Here is a 22338-nt window from a genome sequence, read left to right on the forward strand (position 1 = left end):
TTTTTCAGTAAACCCGCATTCACTGATGTTTTACTGCGAGTTTAAACTTAGTAAAATAATTATGTTCCATATACTTAAGTTTACTGACACTTTACTATCAGTATAACTACAGTAAGGCATCTTAACAAATTAGTAAACTAAGAACCTTCAAGCAGTGTAATAGACCGATTAATTGTATCTTGAAAGGTGTAAAGTTCGAATGATAGCATTTATGATACAGCACTTCAAAAGGTCCAAACAGCTTTCCTGTGTGGAAGTAGGTTAATATGTTGTACCTGATTATTATGTCACTAACAAGCTGACTATTTGCAGCGAAAAAGGTACTCAGTTTTCTGAACTGTACTGTTTTCTGTGGTAGCAGTTCAACGTGAACACATACATTGGTTTTTTGTATCTGGGAGGGCACAAAATGCAGTCAATGTTTCTTTAGGCCACATAAACTCAATTATTAGTTATCATCCCCGCCCACACTGCCATTTTCCTTACTGCATCAAGGATTGTTTGTACCACTACTTGTTGAGTGCAGCTAAGCAGCACTATGTAAAAATTGTAAGAGAATTGAATTCTGAGCTACTATTCAGTTATAAAATTAAATTAAAAATCTGCCCTGCCACATTGATATTTTTGAGTACTGGAGGATGAGAAACTAACAATTAAATTTATGTAACTTTGTTCCAAACATCTCATAACTTCATCTTGTGTCTATTATGGCTTCTGTTATGCATGCAAACATGTTTAGGAACTTAATGTTGTGAATTAGCCGCCTACCAAGATTTAAGTATTGTATGATTAACCAAATAAGATTGTCCATGCTATACCGTGGTCTCATCATGATCACATGATCTTCATTACAGGTGTCAAGAGCTTGTTCAGGAGTTGTGTCCTACACATCAGGAGCAACATGGACCAGTATAAACTACATTTGTTACCTGTTAGTATAACTCAGTATATTATTATTGATTGTTACAGTATATTAGTGATGGAAATTATTGATTGAATCATTGTGTTACGCTAATAGTCTTGATGTGGAACATAACACTTTGATATAACACCCTAACCCTTACAGCAGATATGTATAGTTTGACTCCATTGTAAGTTCGGCAGTTCCTTTTACTCATATGGCTTCTACACAGGATGTCTGTGGTGCAATTTTAATGTGCCGTAAATAATAATTCTAGGTATACTTAGCAGGTCAAGCAGTACTACCCACCCCAAGCATCCCCTTTTTGAAGGCGTCTTGTTCAGTTTCTTCTTCTGATTCACTCCACAGACCTATACGTCCATGTACCTTGAGCTGTGAGATACAAGAAATATGAACTACTAGTGGTATCCACACAAACTGTACTTTATACTAAGACCATTGTTATGTGCTATTGTGTGAATACACTTACATTTGAACATTACAATTGACAGAGGATTAATCAGATCATTACATACCAACAAAAACATGCACACACAATTTGCTGTGTTGCACACTAACATATGTAATGTCACACGTTGGTGACCTGGCACATCATCAGAGAGTTTTGCTCTGCCTGAATATCTGTGCAGTCTTCATGAAGATGGTGTATCAAGATGTGCCATGTGTTCCAGTTACACACATACACAAAAGAGATGATGGACCTAATAAAACAATTGGAACACCATATACACATATCATAAACTTAGAATGGCCACTGACAGATGCAAGGTTAACACGGTGATTTGGGTGGGTAGTTAGTCTAACAAGTTTGAAGGGAAAAACCTGGGAGTTTTTAACTTTGATTTCTCCATTTCCCCATCTGGAAACTACAGGGCAGAGTAACATCACCACAAGCAAGGTGGGAAAAGCTGGCTACATGGTATGATATGCTCCAAACAAAATTCATAGCTTCCCCTGGTAGCAATGGTAGTTTTTAGGGGAATTTCTGTCTAACAAATTGCCACTAAACCCAGTTCAACAGATTCATCTCCTGTTGTAGATTACAATGGTACCAATCTGAAGGAGCAGAAACAAAGGAACAGCACCCGAAATCTGTTAGAGAATTATTATATAGATACTGCAATATGATAGTATCCTGATTTTCCAGTTCATTTTATGTACTATGGGACCTTAACTAAGTGTCTAGATTATGCAATTGTCCTCAAGTGTCCATATTAACAGGTCCCACTACAGCACAATATCGGACAACACTGAACCATGTGTAACAACCACCCATCAGATCACATGATCCAGCTGATAACTGCTATACAAACATCAAGGACTCTAGGAAATTGTGTCACATGTCATCAAACATCACATGTGGTGTCATAGTTAAACACCTCACTAAGTATTCGACTAGTTTAACACCTCATTAAGTATTCTAATGTGTGTATCTAATAGTGGTATCAAGGGTCCTCATGATTTGTCTGACCCAATCATGATTTGCCTGATATGTACACCCAAGCCAAAAGCCAGAGGATGTGGGTATATGTACCATGTAAATCATGAGAGTACGTGATACAACTGATATGCACCATGCCAATAGCCTGTATTAATCACCCAAGCCAATACGAGACTGACTACTGAATTTATTATATAGACCAACTTTTTGTAAAATTCAATTGCAGGATCTAATGTTGAGACTATGTTTGTTAACATGAACGGGAAAGTCCTAAGAGTACCACATAAAAGTTAAATTCAGCAATCTTACTAAAGCTGTTGCATCATTTACAGCCTGTTTACAACATTTACTAAGCATCTAGAGGGCTGTAGGGTGGTTGTCTGGTGCTATTTGAAAAGTGGGCATGGTCTGTAGTCGAAAATGTGACGAATTGCTTGTGAATATGCTAAAGCACTAGTTCTCACCTTAAAGCAACTCATAGGATGGCAAGGGTGACAAATTGCTTGTCTGAGTGCTATAGAATCGTTCGTAAGATATGTACCCTAAAATTTGCCTTTGAAGTTAGGTGGCTATGTTACATATGCCTTAACAAAACCACTATAGTATGTTTACAGTACATTAAGCTCATACCTGAGAAAACAGTTAAAAAGGGAAAATAGATTAACAACACTTAGCCAGCCAGATGATCATGAAGAAGACAAGTGCGGTTTGGCTTCATCACAATGTGGGAAAGCAAAAGAGGTTGGATGTGCTCTAAGAGCCACTAAAACAAATTACACAAAAATCATTTAATTGAGGAGGGTAATAACAGTTTAATGCAGTGAATCGTCATTGTTCCGTGTACACAATATATACATACGTGACAAGTCTGGTAAATTTGTATACATCAAACTACAACTTATTAATTTCACTCAGAATTCAAGTGCTTTTTACAAAACAAACTACATTGTCTTGAAGCATGTTCTGAATATCTAATGAATTCTAGTGAACCCCATCATTTTTCAGTTGTGTACTGTGACTATTGAGGGTCACATGAAATACTAAGTAAGACAATGCAATTAAGAGTAATATAATTATTTAGGTAGTGCTTAGAGTGTGTCCAACATCCTCTGGTGGAAAAGAGTCGTAACAGACAATGTATCTTGAGGGGGTGGGCCATCACCAAAACTGCTTAATGGGGGTTTGCTTAACAGAAAAACAGCAACAACAAGAAGCAGGCCTTTCAAGCTACCAGGAATAACATATAATGTGGGAAAGTTCCCTTTGTATACATACACAATAAAAAGCATGAGGCCTTGTGTAGAAAAACTATGAGGAAAACATGATAATAATATAGAATTTTGAGAAGACACATTTCTGTATAATTATAATTGTGATCAGATGAGCAAGAATCCCATATGTTAGTGCAAGCCTAATTTTACAGTAGAATGCAATAAACGCAATGGGTGAAATATTTACAAAATAGAAAAAAAATTCTGTAAATTTTTAAGCACTTGGTTCACAATGAAGGAAGGTGATAATGGCAAAGACCTTGGTAGCATTGTGATCTCAAAGCTCCCAAATCTTTGTTTCATGTCAGTACCCACAAGGAGATGAAAGATATATATGAGCATTAGTCTGCCTTGTGTTGGATAAATGGTTCACTGCCATTTTTACTCATATTTTCATCTTCGCCCTGGTTATAGGAAGGGTCTAGAAGACAAAACATAACCAGCACCTGTTCATGGAGAATCCGATGGTATACATTGTATCTCATTAGAAGACTGCTGTTTAATTAAGCACCTCTAGTTTATTTTCTGTATTGTCACTGTACAATTTTTTTCTGTTGCTGCTACTTTGTAGCATTGTTCTTGGCTTCTAGAGCTGAAACTTTTTTTTTACCATCCCTTTGGCTATCTAGATAAAGAAAATGTAAACAATGCGCTAACACGTGGGGTTCTTGCAGATTCGGCCACAATTTGTTCCTTAGCATTGCATAGCAAAATAAATAATTACAAAATAATTGGTGAAATAAAATAATTATGTATGTAACATTTTCACAGCTTAGATCAAAGAAGTCACCCGGGCTACATTTCATATGTAGCCCAGCTAGCTGGACTAGCCGGGCTACATTCGAAATGTAGCCGGGCTACAATTGGATACAGATTACATAGACGTTGAGGCCGAAATTGATTGTGGGGATCGATTAATACTCACGTGATTAGGATGCACGACTTGGATTTCGTCATGAAAACCACTCAGACAGAGAGTTTTGTTCTCCTTGCCATCCTACGAGTTGAACAACGTTTGGCTAAGGTGAGAACTAGTGCCATACGGTAGCTTATTCACTTATCGTTTCCGCAAGTTTTCGAATATGGGCACGCCCCCTTCACAACGCTACCACTCCGCATGATGTAACCACTCTACAAGCAAGCTTACCTATCTAGGCCTTTGGTGAACTCCGTACTTTGTTCATAAACAATTCAATAGTACTGATTAAAACATTAAACTCACGTAACCGAAATTTTCTGTGATATTTCTAGGGTATGTTCGTTTATTGCAACCAAACATAACCAGAACGTACTAGCTGCTGACCCATAATCGAAAATTTTGGTATGCATATATAATACATCCAGTGGCTGCACTTGTATTGGCTTAGGTGATTGAACGCCCTGTATAGGATATCAGCTTGATAAGTGTTACATATTAGCTGTAACACGGGGCATTCGGGCTTTGCATGCCCTCGGGCCACACCCCGTGCTCATGTTACAACTATTACTTAAATACCAGCATGCATTATTACAAAACAAATAATCAGAGGTTGTTAGAAGTAGTGCAACATCAACTTGTTGTGAATTGAACCCTTAATACATTCTGTACAGACAACAGTGCTGAAGCTGTGTGCCTCCATCATATTTGACCATAGCCACACACACACACACACACACACACACACACACACACACACACACACACACACACACACACACACACACACACACACACACACACACACACACAAACACACACACACACACACACCACTATCAACGTAACTGTCTGACCTCACCACTACACTGTACTGATACACCCCTGGCTTGATAGGGGCAGCAAATTGTAGCTATACCTATGACAACATGAGTATTATTAATATAGTAATGAGGAGAGTATCCCATATATCTTTGTAGTGAGGAGTGTCCTACAGACTCCTTAATATACAGTACTCCAGAATTTTATACTGAGAAAATGCTAACCTCCATGATTCCCAAGAAACACTTTGCTAGAGCATTGCACTGACATAGTCCACATTGTTAAGCAGTAAAAACTTAATGTGAGTAGTGTTGCCACGATATATCGATATATCGATACATCAATAGTATCGATATAACAAGGTGGTGATATGATACAGTGTACAATATAAGAGAAAATTATTGCTTGGACAGAATGGCCGATCAAAAGTAAATTTGATTGGCCATTTTTGAAATTGCATGGCCATAAGATAAAGGTGTACTATCCTGGTGTGCGAAGCATACCCCACAGTGTGAAGCACAAGCCTTCTGGGCATGCCCCCCCAGGAAATGTTTGAAAAAGGATCACTCTGAGATTGAATCTGAGTCCACTTTCAGCTACTTATCACTGAGCTTTAAGCACATGCATTTAACAGAGAATTAATTGTTTATTGATAATACATGTACAAAATTTGTGTTGCTGCATACATATTTTACAAAAAAACAACAAAAAAACTATGAATCAATGTATTGTACAGCCAGTTTGTAGACTTAGCTGGGCTAAATTATTATTATTATTATTATTATTACTAGGACCGTGTCACATACAACCAAGTACATACACCAACGTGACAGCCCCCAGGTGAGGCTATTAGGTGGTGAATGCATTATCTCCAAATCAACTCAATATGTCACAGTAGTGACAGATATAACACAATAGTGGCATCGTAACTAAAGGCCACCAGTAGCTAAGTACCAGTACATCATTGGTGTGGTAATGGCACAGTGATGTGTACAAAGTATATGTATACAAAACATACAGGAGAGAACTATACATTATTGCAGTATTGTATGCAGCAATACATTATAGGCAACATCACCATGCAGATAAAAATTATTAGCCAATATACAGCAATGCATATCAACATCAACTAGAGCTAAGTAAGGTTCATCAGTGATGTAGCAATGGCACAGTGATGGGTGACACACTATAGTTATGCATACACAACTTTCAGGAGATAGCTACACAATGCTGTAGGCGTATGCAAGCCAGATGAACCAGATAAAGGAAGACAGCCAAGCCACTAGAGCCTAGTAGCTACGCCAGGTGAAGGCAAAAAAGATTAAGCACGTATTGAATTGCCTGACACCAACACAAAGAAAGTTCGCCATGCCAGCTGCACAAGACAAAATTGTTTACTTGTATTTTATATGTAACTGTAAGCTTATTGTAAAGAGCGTGGCATATGTCAGTTTAATGTTTTCTTGTATTGTTTATTTACGTGAATGAATCCACTGGCAGCTGGCATGGAGACTTGAGATGTTACAAACATAAAAACTTACTTGTAATCTTCTTGTTTACACAAGTGGCTTCTGGCTCTCCTGCACGGGCATCACTAATCTTCTTCGTGCAATATGTAAGTAATTAAGCAAGGGTGTGGTACTGGGCGTTATATAGAATTACACGTATGATCAAGTCATCGGCACAAACAGGAGCGATGATTATACGTTTGTGCCTTCATTCACAGGCGAATCTATCCCCAGTTAGCTCATGTCTCTAGGCCTCGTAGTTTTCTCAAACATTAATTAATTAATTATTTATTTATTTAATTATTTATTTATTTATTTATTTATGACGTAATTTTAACCGCGTTTCGTATTATTCTTAGTACTTGGTTGTATAATTATTACTAGGACCGCGTCACATACAACCAAGTACATACACCAACGTGACAGCCCCCCGGTGAGGCTATTAGGTGGTGAATGCATTATCCCCAAATCAACTCAATATGTCACAGTAGTGACAGATATAACACAATAGTGGCATCGTAACTAAAGGCCACCAGTAGCTAAGTGCCAGTACATCATTGGTGTGGTATAAATGGCACAGTGATGTGTACAAAGTATATGTATACAAAACATACAGGAGAGAACTATACATTATTGCAGTATTGTATGCAGCAATACATTATAGGCAACATCACCAGATAAAAATTATTAGCCAATATACAGCACAGTATATCCAACATCAACTAGAGCTACATAGGGTTCATCAGTGGTGTAGCAATGGCACAGTGATGGGTGACACACTATAATTATGCATACACAACTTGCAGGAGAAAGCTACACAATACTGTAGGAGTATGCAAGCCAGATGAACCAGATAAAGGAAGACAGCCAAGCCAGCCAGAGCCTAGAGGTAGTAGCTACGCCAGGTGAAGGCAAAAATATTAAGCACGTATTGAATTGCCTGACACCAACACAAAGAAAGTTCGCCATGCCAGCTGCACAAGACAAAATTGTTTACTTGTATTTTATATGTAACTGTAAGCTTATTGTAAAGAGCGTGGCATATGTCAGTTTAATGTTTTCTTGTATTGTTTATTTACGTGAATGAATCCACTGGCAGCTGGCATGGAGACTTGAGATGTTACAAACATAAAAACTTACTTGTAATCTTCTTGTTTACACGAGTGGCTTCTGGCTCCCCTGCACGGGCACGAGGGGTCCGCCACTCAGGATTATGATCGACGTGATTCGGAATCACCGCGTAATTCCAGTTGATTCCTAGATTCCGAATGTTGAATCCTCTGATTCCTCTGATTCTGCCAGCGATTCCTTTATTCCGTCTAATTCCAAAAGGGATTCCTATAATTCCATATGATTCTAATAATTCCGGCTGATTCTGTAATTCCAAGTTGATTCCACGATTCCGTAGAATGGATTCTTTACTATAGGCGAGCCAGAATGGTGACTATCACAGTGTATCACTTTAGCTACCTCTGCTGAACCATAGATAATATATACCTTACTATTATCTATGGCTGAACCTACTGCCTGGTGAGTATTGAAGTCATGTTAAGTTCCACCCGGCATGGACTCGAGCCGCTGCGAGCCGCTAGAAATTCGCTGGCAATAGCCTATTTTTATTAAGAAATCGATTGACCAATATTCATCTAACACTATGTATAAATGTATGTAATTAGTCTACTTGTACTTTTTTTATCTGTTGATCAGGTGTAACAGGCTGTTTAGCCTTATAAATTACTTGTAATAAATAATAAAATAATAATAATTTATTTATTTTATCATTAGAGTAATGGTGGTAGTTATGAGACACTTAACTTCAAAGCATTGCTATTACCTCAAACTGTAACCCTGGTATTTCACAATACTAATAGGGAAACGTATACCCATAAACTATATTATCCTAAAATTTCAAAAAATCCCATTACATTTGGTGGTATGTATGATCATTTTTCTGGAACACTGTAGGTGTGTGTATTATGAGACATATGGGGGTATTATGAGATGCTGTGCTTGAAAGTTGACTATTTCATATTTGATTGTGGTACATTTCATATGTAAAAGGTAGTAGGGACACTGTAGACAGTCAAAGTAGATTAGTCGTCTTAGTATATGCATTTCACATCTTCGTACTCTTTACTGCATAGTGAGCGGTACAAAGACAACCAATGACAGTCTTCCAATATGATATAGCAAATTTTAGGAGCTATATTATCCTATAATTAGAATTGTGGTTGACTTATAATCACTATCTGTAACGATCTGAATAGGTACTATCTCTTTACTCCTAAATCTGCAGGATTTAACCCACTATACTTGTTTTATGCTATGTGACCCATATTACCCCTTGTCCCAAAATACCAGCCTCTACTCTACTTGTCAGGCAGTTCTATATTTCTGCGTCTGGCAAAAGTGTCAGTGGACACCGTCATAACACTAGCTAACCCTGATGAAAGACCTTAAACTGGATCACATCTTTCCTGACTGGACGTACAAAGAGTGTTGTGTGTGGTGGTTGCACTTCCACCCCCTGTGATGTTTTGAGTGGTGTCCCACAAGGTTCTGTACTAGGGCCTCTGCTATTTTTTACATACATAAATGATATCAATATGCTACTTGTACTACACAGCCATTTGCACAGCCACCAAGATGTAGAGTTTCTTTTACTCAAAAGCATTTTAGATCTCAAGCTACCCACTGGTGGAATGCAGTTCCTAACGACATGTTAACATCTCCAACTTTTCAGGATGATTTATTTTCTTATTTGTGTAAAATTTGTTGATGATTTTTATGTTTGTAAATTGTTTGCTTAATTGTTTTGTATGTGCTATGCTATTTTTGTGTTTCCTCCTCAGTCAGGGAAGAACGGCATTGCCGACTGACTCGAGGCTAATTTAAAAATCAAATCAATCAAATCGATATCACTAACGAATTAAGTTCTATTTGTCGCTTATACGCTGATGACTGCATTCTATATAGGAGAATTGATAGTTTAACAGATGTTAAAGATTTGCAAGATGATTTACAGATATTGGAGCTATGGGAGAAAAAGTGGAAAATGTCTTTCAATGTTGACAAATGTGTGGTTGTATCTATAACTCTTAAACGAAACCCTATAATGTGACTGGATCTACGAAAACCGTTCTTATCGCCCAAGACAGGAAGTTTGATTTTTTCACACAAACACAAAGCTTAATGAATGTACTATCAAGTTTCACTGCCTCAGTCGACCAGAGTAAAGTGGTCTGCTTTTGCTGGCTGCTTTTCTAGAGCACAGTGGCGAGCCGTACGAGTGGTCTGGGGTCTTGATGGAGTCCTGGCCAACCAGGAGATGGCTGTGTGTGGCTGTACAGCTCTGTGGTGTTGGACAATGACCTGTGCTGTAAATTTCCTTTCATTGTAGCCAGTTCTGAGCCCTGAATGGCCTATAACTTGGCCTAATTCATCCCAGCACGTCTCTTTTCAATTTTTGAACACCATCTTGCCCGCCTTCCAGGGCCCCCGCCTCCCACCCTTCTGGAGCTCGCCTGATACAGACAACCTCGGTTTAAAAACTATCTAAAATGGCGGGAAACTTAGCTGTTGACTACTTCTTCAGTGGATGATCAGGAAGGTAAGAAATTGTTGTGAAACGTGTGAAAATTTGGTACGCGTAGCTACCACCATTGGCCAGCTACAACACACAGAATATTTAAAACTGACGTTTCTCGATACTTTTAAATGGGCGATAAGAACGGTTTTCCCAGAGACAGTCACATATACTCCAGTTACCACCTTCATGGAGAACAACTTACTGTGGTTCAGTGTGCCAAGTACCTGGGAGTCTCAATTGATTCAAAATTATCTTTTAACCAACATGTGGACAATGTGTGCAAAAAGGAAAACTCTGTATTAAGTTTTGTGAGGAGAAATTTTGCAAACTGCTCCTGTAAAATCAAAGAATCGACCTGTTTCTTACGTCAAGCCCACAATGGAATATGCAGCTGCAGCATGGGCTCCTTACAGCAGACGGTCAAAAAACAAACTTAAGTCTGTGCAAAGATGTGCAGCTTGCTTTGTAATGAATGATTAATATCAAACCAGCAGTGTATCAAACATGTTATCACGTTTTAACTCGAGCACCATTGAAACTCATTTCAAACATTTAAGGTTTCGGGAGATGTTCCATAAAATTATTCATAGCATTGCGGATGTATCACTTCCTGATTATATAGCTCATAGACCAAGGTATACCAGAAGTAGTGAACTTAAATTTATACAGCCAGACACAGCTATTGCATGATTCTTATAAGTACAGTTTCTTTCCTGCTTCAATTTGATTGTGGAACACTCTACCTAGTGATATAAATTGTGACAATAGAGATACTTTTAAAGAACTTCTGAAACATATTACATTGTAATTTATTTTTATAGCTTATATTTGTAGCCTCATGATTTTACATCTATATTGCAATATACTTACCCATATGAGTTCTGCAATAATTATAGTAAGAATGTATTGCAACTCATTAACAAGCTAGTTAGCTAAGGGTTAGTATAAGTCTCGTTGGGAACACCGGATCCGGGCCCCACTGAGAACTTGTAGGAGCTGTTATTGAAAATTGTTAGATTACAGGATGTTCTGGAATCCGGGAAACCTCGATCCAACAGCCAGCCGACGGAGAATGAATTAGCTAGTATATAGTGGCTGTAGTTAGCTGCTTCTGCGACGGCTTGCACTCACTCGCGAAGACTTAAACCTCACTAGAAACGCACAGGAACACTCACTGTAATACACGTAGGCGTATACACAAAGTGTAAAACCAGGTGCAAAACAAGTGAGAGTTAGCGTCTTTAGCTTATGAGTGTGTTATACTGTGTTAAACGGTAATTTACGATATAATTTTCATAACATTTATTTCAAAATATTTCTAATTACAAAGTTGATTCCGCTTCAGATTCCCATAATTCCATGATTCCTTGATTGATTCCAGTGATTCCTGAGGTCTTCGACGTGATTCCGAATTGTGGCGGACCCCTCGGACGGGCATCACTAATCTTCTTCGCGCAATATGTAAATAATTAAGCAAGGGTGTGGTACTGGGCGTTATATAGAATTACACGTCATCAGCACAAACAGGAGCGACGATTATACGTTTGTGCCTTCATTCACAGGCGAATCTATCCCCGGTTAGTTCATGTCTCTAGGCCTCGTAGTTTTCTCAAACATTAATTATTTAATTAATTATTTATTTATTTATGACGTAATTTTAACCGCGTTTCGTATTATTCTTAGTACTTGATTGTATAATTAGCATAATGAATACACGTACAAGAGTACAATAAAATGTTATTAGGCTGTAAGCCTTTGTTCATATCCATGGCCTGTGCTGTCCCAGTACTTGTCAAGCTTTGCCTTGAAGGATGCAACAGTGTTTGTGGAAACTATTTCCTTAGGTAGATTGTTCCAATGATTGATAACTCGTTGAGTAAAGAAATTAGATCGGACATTCAATCTGGAGTATGAATGCTTTGTTACAAGTGGTGTTGAGTCAGCACAGATTGAATTATCAACTAGCTATTGCTAAAGTTTCTCTTGTGAATAGCAGTAGATCAAAACTTACTCTCAAACTTTCCGTGTGCAGAACACGCTGACTTTCATTCCACTTTCTCCAGCCAGTGCATTCTCTACAGATTCTTACCACGAAATGGCCATCTTTAATCTTATACTTAATATCGTACCTCCACTTCGCCATTTTCTTTCCTTCTCCTGGAAGGCACCAGTCGTGTAGTCAGTGTAGTGATCGCTTCTTCACAACATCGATAGTAACCCACAATCGATAATTGGGATAAATACGAGGTGCAGTGATCTAGCTTACGCATGTGCATCGAGTCGATGCTTCGACGGGATCGAGGCTTCACGTAGCGATTAAATAGCTTCGGTAAGGAAAGGTAACAATACGACAATAATAATAACTATAATAATACATGTTATAAAAACTAATAATAAAGAAATACAGTTGTAAAAAATTTGATCGATACAAATGGCCGACCAACGGCTACATTGATCGGTCAACAGCATCAGTTGGTCGGAAAATGGCCGATGGCCGACCGTTATATTGTACTCTGTGATATGATATACCAATCAGTTCTCGGTTATATCGATGGCTGAGCAAGTGGCGCCGCTTAGTGTAATGATGTGGGGGAGGCCAGACATATGGTATTTGGCATTTAATTAAGCTATGTGTTGATGGTGTAGTGTGGTAAACAAGCCAACCCTAAAGTATACTGGGAGGTTTTAAGGTTTCTATGTAGTGCCAGCCACTTGTCTTAACTGTAAAGCAGTAGCAAAAATGCATTTAAAACCTGATAAACAAGAGTAACTTTTGCTTGTGGTATACATTTAAACTTACAATGAATATGTTTGTCTTGCAAATGTTATAGTTAGTTCTATATCGTGATATATGTTCATAACATGATATAAACCTTGGTGATATATGATATAGACTTTTCTATATCGTGGCAGCACTTAATGTGAGGATTTAAATAAGGAAAATATTCTATATACACTGTACGCATTATCTTATATTTAAATATTTAGGCTTGTTTTCCTCACAGGAGAATATCCGTAGCTATGGCATATACGTATGTATTAAAGATATGTACAGTGTGATCACCCTTGTCAAATTTCTATCTTGTGCTAAATTATTAGTGCTACATGTACGTATGTGCAAGCAGAACACAAAAATTGAAAACATACCTATAACCTCCAATAGACTCTCCTCCATACATATCATAGCGATAATTCAATGAACATGAGTTACATCGCAAAATTATTTTCTGTGCCAGAATAGGTCCAGATTTTGTAAAAACTAACACAGTAACTGGATGATGATTAATATGCAAATTAGATTTACAATGCAGGCAGCTGACAGTTGGTGGTCCAAGAAAAAAGATTCATTGCTGTCCTAGTAGACTTTGTGACCTACAGTATAAACATGTCATATTTATTGATTTACATACACTATCATACAGTATGATAGTAACTGTATAGTAGGGACCACAAAGGAGTAGGCGTGGCCCACAAAATAACACCACCTCAAAACCAGCCTCAATTTTCCCAGATGACCATGAAGCATTATTGGTTAGATAAAACTAAGCCCAAACAAGCTTTCAGATGGACCAGAAATGTTTTTAACAAATTGCTACGGAATTAAACTTTTTTTTCCAATACAATTTTCTAGTGACTGACTGATTCCTCCAGACAAGCGTAACTCGATAATGGCTAAGGCTACCGGCTTGATTTTTCACTGTTTGATGTCGCTTTGGCCCAGGGGTGCCTTTTGGCATACCGCGGTACGTACAATGCATTCTTCATGGACTTACCATTGTCCTCCTTTGTGTCCCATTCATCTTTGCTGACAGTGAAATTTGTCGATTTTGCAGGAGCACGTGATGGCTTCCCTTCGAAACGAGAATCGTCCGTGGCTATTATGATTGCAGAGGTGCTTTTCAAGCAGTTCTTGATTTGTACTGCTGTGTAATAGGTTGAACATAGCCGATAGCGAAGCGAAATGGATCCCACTTTTCAGATGATAATTAATATAATTGGGGTGCATGGAACTATTTCTTTCTTTTGGTATGCGTGGATTGTAGAGGTGCTTTTCGAACAGTTCTTGATTCGAAATGCCATGTAACGGGTTGAACATAGCTGACAACGAAGCGTAATGGATACTTCACTTTTCGGACAATAATTGACATAGCTGGGGCACGCAGCACCATTTCAGATGCAGTATGCGTGGGTTCACCAGCCATAATAAAATTATTTACAAAAAAAGTTCTGAAACAAGTACACGGAAAAATTTGGAATTTTTAACTATAGTAGGGACCATAGCACAGTGATAAAAAGTACTGAAACATATTGAAGTAGTCCATGATACTAAATCACAGTATATAAAACAATAAGGAGTTATATATATCCCTACTGTGCTCAAAATACCATAATGGAAATGCACAGTAGGGATATATATATATATATAATATTTCTTATTATTTTACTGTAATTTAATATCATGGACTACTTCAACTTGTTTCAGAACTTTTTATTGATGTGCTATGGTCCATACTCTAGTTGAAAAATTCCAAATGTTTTGTGTACTTGTTTTCTTTAAGGTTATAGTATAGTTTACCAGTGACCGTTCAAAATTTTGAGTGTTATCCACTACTTTTGATAAGGTCATAAAACCAATCTAGCAGTGCAAAAATGGATGTGAAGCCGTTTGCATTCAATGTTTTTGTGTAGCTACAGTCTGGTTTGAGGCAGGTGGAGCGCTACAAGTTTTTGTAAACACAGTTAAGTGCAGCTGGCTGTACATCGCCTCACATGCCAGCTGTCACTTTTCAGAAAAAGCTGCTGGCTTTATGAGCATTTCTAGGTTATAGAAAGACTGTAAACTAAATTTGCTAGGGCGTGTGGAAGCGTTTTTGACATATTTACTCCCAGTGACAGAGTTATATGCCTTTATAGAGCTAGTTTCACTCGAAGAAAATACAAAAAGTTCAAAAACTTTATTTCACAAACAGTAATGTTAAAAATCGCTTCCACATGCCCTAGATATTTTGGTTGCTTAGTTACTTATGTCTAAATTGTAAGGATTCAGTTATTTGTCGGTCTGGTTTTTGGCAGGGTGTGTTTTTCCTAAAATGTCTTCTCTCATGGAGCAGACACCCAAGATTAGTTGTTGATCTGTAATGAAAACAAATAAGTACAAATAGTTTTATTGCTAACACAACACAGTTGATGAATTGTTCACACCTAAGTAATTTTTGTAATTAGTTCTGCCCACACATTTTAAACTATACTGTAACTGTGGGGCATAACTTGCCTGCCTCAGTTAATTATCACAGAGGTTTAAACACCCACTGAACCAGACCTCACAAATTTGTTGTACCAGTCTACTCATCACATAAGTTTCCTATGTTCAGTCATTCAATTCCTACAAGCTTAAACTAGAGCTAAGGATTATAATTGCTGGTTATTTGGTTAAAACTAAATGTGAGGGGCATAGTAAAGGGGTCTGTAGGCTTTTATATTTTCAGTAAAAGTTAGTAATTTTCTGTCAAGTATAGACATACACTAGAACTTATGACTTACAATGTTATTTTCAAGGGGTTTTATTGAAGTTTTGCATTTCCAATGCACACAGTTCTGTAGTATCATGTACAAGGATCATCCTGATGTGTATTGTATCTTTATTGAAGGTGTTTAACAAAAGTTATCGAATAATGAAGTTTTAATTGGTTACAGGTGGACATAAAATTATTCAATTTCCTCTGTATAAGCATAAATCAAGCAATTATCCTTGCAATGTTGATCAAGTCTAATTAGTATTGTAGAAATATCTTATTGTTTGGTATATACTCTGATAATTCTATGATTTTATGTCCAACTGTAACCAATTAACCCTTAAATGTGCATAATCCTATATACAGGCAAGTACACATGGCTGTAAACAAAGTGCTACAACTTTCGAAGCATACCTCCTATGGTTAAGCAATTTACTTCATTCTACTTGTAATGTAATAAGTATTACAGTGATACCTAGGGCTTTCCCCTTTACACTAAAGTATGATGCCAGAACTCACCATGTAATCAACTTTCCATTAAATAAACACGCAAAACCTTTACATACTTTTATAAAATGATCCATAACTTGATGGCGGTGTTCCAATTGACTTCCATCAAAGTTTGTTCACTTCAGCATTAAATTTCGTATTAGGCCATACAAAGCTCACATGATGAAACTGACAATCGAAGTTAAACATGTGGCAAGAAGCTTGGTTGATGGACAACACTGATTGCCATTGTTCTTCGCTTCATAACAAGCAAGTCTCCACTGTTACAGTGTTTATTTAACCTTCCCCAAGTAGCCCAGCGAATAGAATTTTGATCAATGTGTAGTTTTAGGCTAAAGGAGTTGAGCTACCCCACCTAATGTCATTGTGAATGCGTTAAATGTACAAACACGCATTCACCAAAAGTTTCATGTGCGTTTAAGGGTTAAAACTTCATCATTCGACAAATTTTGTTATACATCTTCAATAAAGAAACAATACACATCAGGATGACTCTTGTACATGATACTACAGAACTGTGTGTATTGGAAATGCAAAACTTTAATAAAACCTCTTGAAAATAACATTTTAAGTCATTTTGTTTACTGCTAGGCTGAGAAAACAATTTTATTTTATGTGGCATTTTAATGAGCCATCATGTCACAGCTGCAGGCTTTGTACTGGTCTAATACTAGATCCAGCCTTTAAACTTTATTGTTTTCCATGTAAACAAATAGTTTTGTTGTCAAGGTCCAAAAAATAGGGTTCCAAAGGACCTTTACATGCCTCCCCTTCTAAAAGATGTGCTACCATCCCCATAAGAAATTAGGTGCTTTTATCAAAAAGTGAACAATCATCTCAATTAGAGGGTCTTAGGCGCTGCTCTATAACTGCCAAGTTGCAGAATTTTGTGGTTAGCATAACTCAAAATTACAACCTAATTGCTATAGGTTCCTTCCTATTCCTTTGTGCCCTCACAAATTATTGGTCTAAATTTATTGTCTGTAGTACCGAATGCTTTATAACATTACCATTTCTCAGAGTAATATTATTTCGGAAAGGTTCATTGAGGGGATATTAGCAGGGGTTTTAAGTCATTAGCCATCTTTACTGTACTGTGTCATCCTTTCTTCCTTACTAGGTTCCTACTTCATTGTAGTGGTCTAAACACTTGGCCTTAAATAAGATTTCACAGTTTCTTAAGCCACAAGTGTACATACAGTGTTATTCAAACTGCTATGATTTGAAATTACTAACCTTCCACAATTGTTCTACTGACAACGTTCCATAAACAGTTCTTCTTTCTTGTGATAAAATGTCTACTTGACTGATAAGTACTTTGACAGTGGATATCTCCACTTCAATACCAAGCAGGACATTTAAAAACTTTTGTGCAATTGAATCCCTAGCGTTCTTGTAAGTCATTGGGATGTGCTGTGCAATCTGGATCAAAGTCACCAAAAAATCTACATGCCGGTTTTGAAGGAGGGCTGTGATATCTACAGCAAAACATATACACACATGTCACCATGTGTACATGTGATACTAGGCAGATTCCTGAGCTGCCTATTAATTGTATGTAATAATGGATGGCATGCCCTCAGACCCCCCTAGAATAAGCATGCTTTGCAGCACACTTACTTGTGGTATACAGATACATATCTCCAAATTTTGCATAGCTATAGACCAGTAAGGCAGTAACGTATTGTGAGTAGGTGATCAAAGCTAATTCTAACAGCATAATATTCTTATTGATGAAGGGGGTGTCACTCCAATACCTTCTGTATGCAATCTGTGACCGCAGTCAAGCGATAGATCAATGGACAAGGCCATTTAAAAGCAAAGAACAATGGCAAAGCCGTTTTATGAAGACAGTCAAAGCTACGTAAGTAAGTAGCACATGGAATATAAAACAATAATAAATGGAATAAGGTCACAGGTCAAGATAAATTTTTGACAAGTCAAGTCAACACTGAAAATCTTGGGGATATACTCCCTTTACAAATGGTACGGAATTTGTATTTCAACAGACCTTTAGTGAAAGGGCAGATGGCGCCAGATTATCCTTTATAGCAGTAGTGACTTAGTCTCGCGTGATCAATGCAGACCCATTCCCAGACCGTACTGTTTGATTATCGCAACAGATTTATGGGTACAAAAGCTAGAACCAAGCATTCATCACCAATGCAAAGATAAAACATGTAATACATACCAATCAATCAAATTTTGGAGGTAAAGCAATAGCCTCTTGTCATTTTAATAGTTATACAGTAAGTGCCCGCCCATTCCGCACAGGCCTTTATTGACTGGAGATTACAAGCAGCGCGCTACACACGTGCATACAAAATTCTTACCACTAAGTATCAGTTTCACCTCTTTCACTAGATTCTTTACAGTCAAACTCTCAGATTTTCCAGCATTCTCATTCTCCTTTACCAATTTAGTTGACGGCGATTCTACCTTGGTTCCTACTGCGCCTCCCTGACCCAGTCCGCTACACTGGTCTCGTGCCTTTGAATCAATGGACTCTTTCACCACAGAATCTAAAAGTTGTTCAAACTTTCTTTTTCTTTTAGACATCTTCGTCTCCACCTCGGCGTCCACTGTGTGCAGGGGCCGGAAATGTGCAAGGCAAAGTCACGTGCACACTGAAGTATGAGGCGATGTATGAGGTAACTTCCGCGGTTAACTAACTTCGATTAGAAAATGGTATGTTGGCAATGCTTTGAAGTTCCATTAAAATAGCAGTCTCTATATCACGAAGAGACTCCAACATGAGTCTCTTATTCATTAAAAGACTCATGGCTAACCACACGCTAGTTAATTAGTTATCACTATGCACACAAGAATTTATTATTAACCAGAAACTGTTTTTACCAAACTGTAATAAACACAACAAGGGTCACCCCTCACAGACAACGGATCGCCGGCAAACAAAGCTTGCTGTTCAAACGTTTGCGATGCAGCTATAAATAGAGCATCATCCATCTCGTTGAGTTCGTAGCGAGTATAACGTGTGCCACTTTTAGGCTTCAATGTTGTATCTTCCAGAGGCTTTTCCACAACCTGGGTGGGCTCCACAAAATCTTCAAACTCCATTCCAACTGGCGAGATACCGGCCTTTCTAAAATTGTCGCGAAATCTACGAAGCAAGGACGGGCTTACAACAGCATCCTTTCCACTGGTGCGATGTTCCATTTTCTAAAACAGTTAAACAGCACACACTCCAGCCTCTTTGAGGTATAAATGCTGAGTAGGAGGTGTTAGAATGACGCAACATAGAAACCGAGGCGGAGCCGAGGTTTCTATTGCGTCATTCTAACACCTCCTACTCTGCATTTATACCTCGAAGAGGCTGGAATGTGCTGTCTAACTATAACTTTCTGCTTATCAAAATTTAAATTTAGCAGTAGAAGTGCAAGCTCGAGCGCGAGTACACTACAGGTACTACTTGTTATTTTACAGCTGAAGTCGCTCGGCTGAAGTAGTGATGGCTGATCGCCAGTCTAGAGCTTCCAAAGCCAAAAGTTTAGTGGTGAAAGATGGTGAAATCGGTACGGAAGCACATGTTGGACGTTGTAGTTTATTCTATTTGCAGGGATACTGAATTGTGGTCGATTTAATCGGTGCACCAACTTTAGTGTGGAGGTGTTGTTTCCAGCATCATCACCAGATGTGAAGTCGGTAGTTGCTGTCAGAGGCTTTGTGTTTAATGTAGTGTCTTCTGACGGTGCTGCAAAGTATGAACCAATTTCTTTTAACACGTTCTTGTTAACTAATTCGTTAGCACACATGACATGCAAACCTTGCGAGGTTTTGTAAAAGCTGCAGAAAAGGCGCACAAAAACTTGTTTTATTCCAAAGCAAGCGACAACCCAGGCCCGTAGCCAGGGGGGGTTCGGGGGGTTCTGAAGAACCGCCCTCTTGGAAAAAAGGTCCACAATTTCAGTAAAAGGTCCACAATTTTAGCAAAAAGGTCCACAATTTTAGTATACAAGTCCAAATTTTCAGGAGCAAAAGTCCATTAGCTACAGTTTACTAGATACCACTATAATAAGAAGCTAAAATAAGTGCTCCGAGTAACTCATTCAGTGCTTGCATTAAATGCAATGCAAGATCGAGATACTCTAATAGAGCAGTCAACCACTCTAATAGAACAATCACTCTAATAGAACAGTCACAATTACATTTTCTTTTAAAAGCTACTTAATTTACATGTAGATTGTCTAAACCGAGCTTTCATTAAAATATAAGATTTTGGTGGACAAGCCCCTACATGCAGAGCCCACGAATAGCATCCATGCTTCAACTCCATGCAATGTGTAAATTTCATTGTTTAAGACACCCTTTGTTCTGCTACACTGCCCCTGTTGATCATGGCAGAGTGCTCAATCTTTCCCATTCTTATTCATTGTGACATTCCAATATATTATATTTAGACACATGCATGTGCAGATGGTATAATTACAGTAGCAGTAGAGATATTTTTCCAGATATCATTCATACAGCTGGTCTTCAGCTTACCTAAAAAAATTGTTATTTTTATTTACTGAAATGCCACTAAATTCAACCTTTTAGTATCTGTTTTCAAAAAATTTTCTGGGGGGGCATGCCCCCAGACCCCCTAGATTTAGATTGGGTGTGCTTCGCACACCCAGTCTCAGTACCTTTATTAATCATCATGCAAGTAAAGGTCCACTTTTGGTCAAAAAGAACCCCCCTTTCAAAATTCCTGGCTACGGGCCTGCAACCTTTGGAGTCAGTACATCATTACGTTATTAGAAGACCTCCAACCAACCAAGATCCTTGCTGTTAACGTCGGGAAGCAGCCAGATACTGATGTCTGGATATTTGGACCAGATGTATTTTTAGACAGCAACGGATCACTGCTCCCAGAAGAGGACAGGAGGCATTATTGGTAAGTGCAGAGATATTCTTTGTTAGCTATAGGAGTCATCAGTATTCTATGTACATCATCCTAGTAAATTACTGAACCTAGTGTTTGTAGTAACAATAAAATATAATTTATTAATCTGTAGAGGGGTTTATCCTTTATGATAGAGAAAGTACAGAGACGTGCCACCAAGTTATTACCTAGTTTATTTGATTTACCATACGAAACTCGTCTAGAGAGACTTGGTTTATATTCACTGTATTGTAGACGTCAAAGGGGAGATCTAATTGAGACCTACAAGATATTGAATGGTTACTATGACATCAACCCTACCTCATTTTTCACTTTGAGTAATACAGATACCACCAGAGGTCACCACCGTAAACTCTTTAAATTTCGATCTCGGCTGCTAGTGAAGCATAATTTTTTCACCAACAGAGTAGTTAATTTGTGGAATTCTCTTCCAGCAGATATTATTTCTGCACCAACCGTGGCATTGTTTAAGAAGAATCTTGATGATTTATGGAGAACAACAAGATATGGACACTCTCAAAGGCCTGCAGCCTAGCTTGACAGTCTTGTACTGCCAAGCAATTTTTGTCCATTAATAATTATATAACCAAGTAATAAGAATAATACAAACGTGACGTCATAAATAATTAATTCACAGACAAAACTACAAGTATAGAACAGAACACTAACCGGTATTAGATGAAGCGATATCTGAACATTAAATAAAACGACAGGTTTGTTTCTGCAACTCTTCATTTCCAAGTTAGGTTTTCTATATAGCGCTACCCATAGTAACACCTCTTCAGTACTTGGCAACTAGTTCAAACGCAGTACACATTAGTTACAACACATTCCACTCGTATAACCGGTTTGAGTGTACGGCAACCAGTTTATATGCACTACGTGCAACAGTAAACATTGAACTTGTATAACCGGTTTGAGAACTGTTCGGAACCGGTTT

General features: G+C 38.0%; 1 protein-coding gene across 2 annotated transcripts; it reads right to left on the reverse strand.

Moving 5' to 3' along the window:
* Positions 1 to 1417: 1417 nt before the first annotated feature.
* On the reverse strand, positions 1418 to 19078 carry LOC136257465 (uncharacterized). Of its 2 annotated transcripts, none has more exons than XM_066050686.1 (4): positions 18826 to 19078; positions 17729 to 17970; positions 13617 to 13841; positions 1418 to 1623 (listed from the first exon to the last, which is right to left on the reverse strand). In XM_066050686.1, exons 1-3 carry the CDS (start codon positions 19049 to 19051, stop codon positions 13770 to 13772), a joined length of 540 nt encoding a protein of 179 aa, XP_065906758.1. In that variant the 5' UTR covers positions 19052 to 19078; the 3' UTR covers positions 1418 to 1623; positions 13617 to 13769. The 2 variants fall into 2 exon arrangements, with proteins under 2 accessions (XP_065906758.1, XP_065906759.1); XM_066050687.1 differs by lacking the exon at positions 1418 to 1623 and adding an exon at positions 5380 to 5469.
* Positions 19079 to 22338: the final 3260 nt, after the last annotated feature.

The sequence above is a fragment of the Dysidea avara genome, chromosome 6 (assembly GCF_963678975.1).
Source record: "Dysidea avara chromosome 6, odDysAvar1.4, whole genome shotgun sequence".
Classification (NCBI taxonomy): domain Eukaryota; kingdom Metazoa; phylum Porifera; class Demospongiae; order Dictyoceratida; family Dysideidae; genus Dysidea; species Dysidea avara.

What these genes read in the sequence shown, in the direction of transcription:
- LOC136257465 (XM_066050686.1), bottom strand. Translation starts at nt 19,051, where the DNA reads ATGTCTAAAAGAAAAAGAAAGTTTGAACAACTTTTAGATTCTGTGGTG. An exon ending in GGTGAAACTGATACTTAGTG is followed by an intron (nt 17,971 to 18,825) that starts GTAAGAATTTTG and finishes GTTTTGCTGTAG; the next exon opens with ATATCACAGCCCTCCTTCAA. An exon ending in CAGTAGAACAATTGTGGAAG is followed by an intron (nt 13,842 to 17,728) that starts GTTAGTAATTTC and finishes TTTATACTGTAG; the next exon opens with GTCACAAAGTCTACTAGGAC.